General features: G+C 42.4%; 1 protein-coding gene across 1 annotated transcript in view; it reads left to right on the top strand.

The window, feature by feature from the left end:
* The window catches only part of pnpla2 (patatin-like phospholipase domain containing 2), a 41,785-nt gene that overhangs the window by 23,956 nt on the left and 9,393 nt on the right, over positions 1-8,436 (top strand). The window contains exon 8 of the mRNA XM_082957472.1: positions 1,664-1,786. Within this exon, the coding sequence (XP_082813598.1) occupies positions 1,664-1,786 (123 nt within the window). The remainder of the gene's footprint in view (positions 1-1,663; positions 1,787-8,436) is intronic.

Genomic DNA, 8,436 nt, shown 5'->3' with positions numbered 1-8,436 from the left:
CTACAAACACACAGGACTACAAACACGCAGGACTACAAACACACATGACTACAAACACGCAGGACTACAAACACGCAGGACTACAATCACACAAGACTACAAACACACAGGACTACAAACACACAGGACTACAAATACACAGGACCTCAAACACAAAGGACTACAAACACACAAGACTACAAACACACAGGACTACAAACACGCAGGACTACAAACACACAGGACTACAAACACGCAGGAAAACACACAGGACTACAAACACACAGGACTACAAACACGCAGGAAAACACACAGGACTACAAACACACAGGACTACAAACACACAGGACTACAAACACACAGGACTACAATCACACAGGACTACAAACACACAGGACTACAAACACACAGGACTACAAACACACAGGACTACAAACACACAGGACTACAAACACACAGGACTACAAACACACAGGACTACAAACACACAGGACTACAAACACACAGGACTACAATCACACAGGACTACAATCACACAGGACTACAAACATGGATGTAGTCATGTGCGGATGGCTCTGTAGCCGCAGGGAACCGCTTACTCCTAATTTGAGTTGGCTACGGTCCTGTTATATTTCTGTACATATAGCTGTGCACTTTCTCTATCGAGGCCTGTGTCGCAAGACAACTCTGTTTTAAAACTTCTGGACTTTCCCCTTTCCCCTCAATGCAGAAAGATAAATATAACACTGACTGGGTCAGGTTCATTTGGTACCCAGTGTTAGGACAGCCAATATAACAAACCACTGCAAAAAAAAGTTTTGCTCTGTTTTTCTACAGTGTGCTTTAATGAACACCACCCCGACCATGCAGTGTTATTGACTATCATGACGATTGTCTTCCTCTTCCTAAACTGTTAGAATAACAATAATAGAATTATATATTACTGATGCCCCGTCTCTCCTCCCAGACTGTAATAATGTATTATTATATATTACTGATGCCCCGTCTCTCCTCCCAGACTGTAATAATGTATTATTATATATTACTGAAGCCCCGTCTCTCCTCCCAGACTGTAATAATGTATTATTATATATTACTGATGGACCGTCTCTCCTCCCAGACTGTAATAATGTATTATTATATATTACTGAAGCCCCGTCTCTCCTCCCAGACTGTAATAATGTATTATTATATATTACTGATGCCCCGTCTCTCCTCCCAGACTGTAATAATGTATTATTATATATTACTGATGGCCCCGTCTCTCCTCCCAGACTGTAATAATGTATTATTATATATTACTGATGGCCCCGTCTCTCCTCCCAGACTGTAATAATGTATTATTATATATTACTGATGGACCGTCTCTCCTCCCAGACTGTAATAATGTATTATTATATATTACTGATGCCCCGTCTCTCCTCCCAGACTGTAATAATGTATTATTATATATTACTGATGGCCCCGTCTCTCCTCCCAGACTGTAATAATGTATTATTATATATTACTGATGCCCCGTCTCTCCTCCCAGACTGTAATAATGTATTATTATATATTACTGAAGCCCCGTCTCTCCTCCCAGACTGTAATAATGTATTATTATATATTACTGATGGACCGTCTCTCCTCCCAGACTGTAATAATGTATTATTATATATTACTGAAGCCCCGTCTCTCCTCCCAGACTGTTCGAATGGCTGCCTGATCTGCAGGAGGACGTGGGATGGATTGGAGAACAAACTATGAAGATGCTACAGTGTGCTGTGACACGGGCCACCAAGACTGTGTCCAACAGGATGTCTGCAAAGTGAGAAGCCAACAGCACACACACACACACACACACACTCCACACACGCACACACTCCACACGCACACACTCCACACACACACACACTCCACACACACACACGCGCACACCACACACACCACACACACACACCACACACACGCACACACACGCACACACACACCACACACACAGGCACTCACTCCACACACACGCACACCCACACGCACACACTCCACACACTCCACACACACACACACACACACTCCACACACACACACACACACACCACACACACCACACCCACACACCACACACACCACACACACACACACCACACACACCACACACACACACGCACACACACACACACACCACACACACAGGCACTCACTCCACACACACGCACACCCACACGCACACACTCCACACACACACCGACAGACCTACTCACTTACAGTTTGTACATGTTTGTTCAAGTTTGTTTATTAGTCATATACACCTGATGTAGGTGGAGTCCACAGTGCAGTGAAATCCTTCCCTGCAGGTTAACCTCACGACAACGTAGCAACAATAGAACAAGTAATTAAGTGGATAAAATGGTACAAAGAAAATAAAAGCTCAATGAAGAAAATATGATACAATTGTAGCTAAAATATAACATTTTGAGCAAACAAAGTAACAGGTAAAACTAAAATACACCAAAACAAGTGGAATGGAATGGAGAGGAGAGGAGAGGAGAGGAGAGGAGAGGAGAGGAGAGGGGAGAGGAGAGGAGAGGAGAGGAGAGGAGAGGAGAGGAGAGGAGAGGGAGGGAGGAGTGGAATGGGAGTCTGCAAGATGCTCTCCTACTCATCTTGTCTAGATTTTCACAAACACAAAAAAAAAACTCTTTCTGTATGTCCTCAAAATAATCTTCTGTGTCCCTCATATCCCTTTAGGTTTTCCTACAGACACTTAATAATCCTCCATCAATCAAATGTATTTATGAAGCCCTTCTTACATCAGCAGATGTCACAAGGTGCTATACAGAAACCCAGCCTAAAACCCCAAACAGCAAGCAATGCAGATGTAGAATCACGGTGGCTAGGAAGAACTCCCTAGAAAGGCCAAAACCTAGGAAGAAACCTAGAGAGGAACCAGGCTATGAGGGGTGGCCAGTCCTCTTCTGGCTGTGCAGGGTGGAGATTATAATAGAACATGTCCAAGATGTTCAAATGTTCATAAATGACCAGCAGGGTCAAATAATAATAATCACAGTAGTTGTCGAGGGTGCAACAGGTCAGCACCTCAGGAGTAAATGTCAGTTGGCTTTTCATAGCCGATCACTGAGAGTATCTCTACCGCTCCTGCTGTCTCTAGAGAGTTGAAAACAGCAGGTCTGGGACAGGTAGCACGTCCGGTGAACAGGTCAGGGTTCCATAGCCGCAGACAGAACAGTTTAAACTGGAGCAGCAGCACGACCAGGTGGACTGGGGACAGCCAGGAGTCATCAGGCCAGGTAGTCCTGACGCATGGTCCTAGGGCTCAGGTCCTCAGAGAGAAAGAGAAAGTGAGAGAAAAAGAGAGAGAGAGAGAGAGAATTAGAGAGAGCATACTTAAATTCACACAGGACACTGGTTAACCTCTCTAGGGTATGTGGGACGAAATCGTCCCACCTACTCAACAGCCAGTGGAATCCCGTGGCGCGATATTCAAATACCTTAGAAATGCTATTACTTCAATTTCTCAAACATATGACTATTTTACACCATTTTAAAGACAAGACTCTTGTTAATCTAACCACACTGTCCGATTTCAAAAAGGCTTTACAACGAAAGCAAAACATTAGATTATGTCAGCACAGTACCCAGCCAGAAATAATCAGACACCCATTTTTCAAGCTAGCATATAATGTCACATAAACCCAAACCACAGCTAAATGCAGCACTAACCTTTGATGATCTTCATCAGATGACACTCCTAGGACATTATGTTATACAATACATGCATGTTTTGTTCAATCAAGTTTATATTTATATCAAAAACCAGCTTTTTACATTAGCATGTGATGTTCAGAACTAGCATACCCACCGCAAACTTCCGGTGAATTTACTAAAGTACTCACGATAAACGTTCACAAAAAACATAACAATTATTTTAAGAATTATAGATACAGAACTCCTTTATGCAATCGCTATGTCCGATTTTAAAATAGCTTTTCGGCAAAAGCACATTTTGCAATATTCTGAGTAGATAGCTCGCCATCGCGGGCTAGCTATTTTGACACCCACCAAGTTTGGCACTCATCAAACTCAGATGTACTATAATAAAAATTGGATTGCCTTTGCTGTTCTTCGTCAGAATGCACTCCCAGGACTTCTACTTCAATAACAAATGTTGGTTTGGTTCAAAATAATCCATAGTTATGTTCAAATATCCTCTGTTTTGTTCGTGCGTTCAAGACACTATCCGAAGGGTAACGAAGGGTGATGCGCCCGGCGCGTATCGTGACAATTTTTTTTTGAAATATTCCATTACCGTACTTCGAAGCATGTCAAACGCTGTTTAAAATCAATTTTTATGCGATTTTTCTCGTAAAAAAGCGATAATATTCCAACCGGGAAACCCTGTTTTCGTTCAAAGACTCAAAATCTAAAATGGACTCTTCATGTGCATGCGTGCCCCCATCTTATTGTTCTCAGATCGACCACTTACCAAATGCGCTACTGTTTTTCAGCCTGTTTTTCAGCCAGGGCCTGCAAAGACATCATTCAGCCTTTTGCCACCTTCTGAGAGCCTATGGGAGCCGTAGGAAGTGTCACGTTACAGCAGAGATCCTCAGTTTTCAATAAAGAGAGTGTAGAAGGCCAAGAAATGGTCAGAGCACTTCCTGTACAGAATCTTCTCAGGTTTTTGCCTGCCATATGAGTTCTGTTATACTCACAGACACCATTCAAACAGTTTTAGAAACCTTAGGGTGTTTTCTATCCAAATCAAATTATATGCATATTCTAGTTTCTGGCCAGTAGTAATAACCAGATTAAATCGGGTACGTTTTTTATCCGGCCGTGCAAATACTGCCCCCTACCCTAGAGAGGATAAGACAGGAGAAATACTCCAGATATAACAGACTGACCCTAGCCCCTTGACACAAACTATTGCAGTGTAATTACTGGAGGCTGAGACAGGAGGGGTCAGGAGACACTGTGGCCCCATCTGATGATACAGGGCCAAACAGGCAGGATATAACCCCACCCACTTTGCCAAAGCACAGCCCCCACACCACTAGAGGGATATCAAAAGACCACCAACTTATTACCCTGAGACAAGGCTGAGTAAAGCCCTCGAAGATTTCCCCCACGGCACAACCCAAGGGAGGGTGCCAACCCGGACAGGAAGATCACGTCAGTGACTCAACCCACTCAAGTGACGCGCCCCTCCTAGGGACGACATGGAAGAGCACCAGTAAGCCAGTGACTCAGCCCCTGTAATAGGGTTAGAGGCAGAGAATTCCAGTGGAGAGAGGAGAACCGGCCAGGCAGAGACAGCAAGGGCGGTTCGTTGCTCCAGTGCCTTTCCGTTCACCTGGGCCAGACTACACTCAATCATAGGACCTACTGAAGAGATGAGTCTAGAGGGATATCAACAGATCACTAACTTACTATCCTCTATAAATACAGTCCACTATACTGTAAATACAGTCCACTATACTGTAAACACAGTCTACTCTCTCAATGAAGACTTAAAACTTCTTATGGATCAAATCGATTTGACAACATCCGGTGAAATGGCAGAATTCAAAAGAAATTATTAAAAATATTTAACTTTCATACATTCACAAATGCAATACACCAAATTAAAGATGAACTTCTTGTGAATCTTGCCACAGTGTCAGATTTCAAAAAAGTTACGGTGAAAGCAAACAATGCTATTATGTAAGGACAGCACCCCATCAAACAACACAGACAATCATATTTCATCCCGCCAGGCGCGACACAAAACTCAGAAATAACGATATAATTCATGCCTTACCTTTGACGAGCTTTTTCTGTTGGCACTCCAATATGTCCCATAAACATCACAAATGGTATTTTTGTTCGATTAATTCCGTCGTTATATCTCCAATATGTCCATTTATTTGGCGCGTTTGATCCAGATAAACACCGGTTCCAACTCGCGCAACATGACTACAAAATATCAAAGTTAACTGTAAACTTTGTCCAAACATTTCAAACAACTTTCCTAATACAACTTTAGGTATTTTTTAACGTAAATAATCGATCAAATTTAAGACGGGATAAACTGCGTTCAATATCGGAGGAAAACAAAGTGGAGAGTGCTTTTCAGGTCACGCGCCTCTATGAAACAGTACACTTCCCTCGAGCCTCATTCTGAACAGGGCTACTTCTTCATTTCTCAAAGGAAAAGCATCAACAAATTTCTAAAGACTGTTGACATCCAGTGGAAGCGATAGGAACTGCAAGCAACTGCCTTAGAATTATGGATTCTCAATGAAAACCCATTGAAAAGAGAGTGACCAAAAAGAAAAAATCTTGGTTGGTTTGTCCTCGGGGTTTCGCCTGCCAAATAAGTTCTGTTATACTCACAGACATCATTCAAACAGTTTTAAAAACCTCAGAGTGTTTTATATCCACATCTACCAATTATATGCATATCCTAGCTTCTGGGCCTGAGTAGAAGGCAGTATACTTTCGGCACACTTTTCATCCGCATGTGAAAATAGCGATAAGAAGTTAAAGGTCGAGACCGAGTCTACGTCTTTCACATGGGTAGGCAGACCATTCCATAAAAATTGAGTTCTATAGGAGAAAGCCCTGCCTCCAGCTGTTTGCTTAGAAATTCTAGGGACAATAAGGAGGCCTGTGTCTTGTGACCGTAGCGTACGTGTAGGTATGTACGGCAGGACCAAATCGTAAAGATAGGTAGGAGCAAGCCCATGTAATGCATTGTAGGTTAGCAGTAAAACCTTGAAATCAGCCCTAGCCTTAACAGGAAGCCAGTGTAGAGAGGCTAGCACTGGAGTAATATGATCCAAAAAAAATTATAGTCAAGATTTTACCAGCCGTGTTTAGCACTAACTTAATTTTATTTAGTGCTTTATCCGGGTTGCCGGAGAGACTACATTGCAGTAGTCTAATCTAGAAGTGACAAAAGTATGGCTAAATATTTCTGCATAATTTTTGGACAGATTGGAAAAAAGCTGTCCTTGAAACAGTCTTGATATGTTCGTCAATAGAGAGATCAGGGTCCAGAGTAACGCCGAGGTCCTTCACAGTTTTATTTGAGACGACTGTACAACCATCAAGATTAATTGTCAGATCCAATAGAAGATCTCTTTGTTTCTTGGGACCTAGAACAAGCATCTCTGTTTTGTCCGAGTTTAAAAGTAAAAAATGTGCTGCCATCCACTTCCTTATGTCTGAAACACAGGTTTTCAGGGAGGGCAATTTTGGGGCTTCACCATGTTTCATCGAAATGTACAGCTGTGTGTCATCCGCATAGCAGTGGAAGTTAACATTATGTTTCCCGAATGACATCACCAAGAGGCAAAATATATAGTGAAAACAATAGTGGTCCTAAAAACGGAATCTTGAGGAACACCGAAATGTACAGTTGATTTGTCAGAGGACAAACCATCCAGAGAGACAGACTGATATCTTTCCGACAGATAAGATCTAAACCAGGCCAGAACTTGTCCGTGTAGACCAATTTGGGTTTCCAATCTCTCCAAAAGAATGTGGTGATCGATGGTATCAAAAGCAGCACTAAAGTCTAGGAGCACGAGGACAGATGCAGAGCCTTGGTCTGACGCCATTAAAAGGTCATTTACCACCTTCACGAGTGCAGTCTCAGTGCTATGATGGGGTCTAAAACCTGACTGAAGCGTTTCATATACATTGTTTGTCTTCAGGAAGGCAGTGAGTTGCTGCGCAACAGCTTTTTTTTTGAGAGAGGAATGGGAGATTCAATATAGGCCGATAGTTTATTACATTTTCTGGGTCAAGGTTTGGCTTTTTCAAGAGAGGCTTTATTAATGCCACTTTTAGTGAGTTTGGTTCACATCCGGTGGATTGGGAGCCACTTGTTATGTTCAACATAGGAGGGCCAAGCACAGGAGCAGCTCTTTCAGTAGTTTAGTTGGAATAGGGTCCAGTATGCAGCTTGAAGGTTTAAAGGCCATTATTATTTTCATCAATGTGTCAAGAGATACAGGATTTTAAAAAAAAACTTGAGTGTCTTCCTTGATCCTAGGTCCTGGCAGTGTTGTGCAGACTCAGGACAACGGAGCTTTGGAGAAATACTCAGATTTAAAGAGGAGTCCGTAATTTGCTTTCTAATGATCATGATCTTTTCGTCAAAGTTCATGAATTTATCACTGCTGAAGTGAAAGCCATCCTCTCTTGGGGAATGCTGCTTTTTAGTTAGCTTTGCAACAGTATCAAAAATATTCTGCTCAATTAAGTTGGAAAAATAGGATGATCGAGCAGCAGTGAGGGCTCTTCGATACTGCACGGTACTGTCTTTCCAAGCTAGTCGGAAGACTTCCAGTTTGGTGGAGCGCCATTTCCGTTCCAATTTTCTGGAAGCTTGCTTCAGAGCTCGGGTATTTTCTGTATACCAGGGAACTAGTTTCTTATGACAAATGTTTTTAGTTTTTAGGGGTGCGA

This window comes from Salmo salar, chromosome 10 (genome assembly GCF_965601325.2).
Source record: "Salmo salar chromosome 10, fSalSal1, whole genome shotgun sequence".
Lineage (NCBI taxonomy): Eukaryota > Metazoa > Chordata > Actinopteri > Salmoniformes > Salmonidae > Salmo > Salmo salar.
The sequence above is the reverse complement of the archived record's forward strand: the minus strand, read 5'-3'. Positions and strand labels throughout refer to the sequence as shown.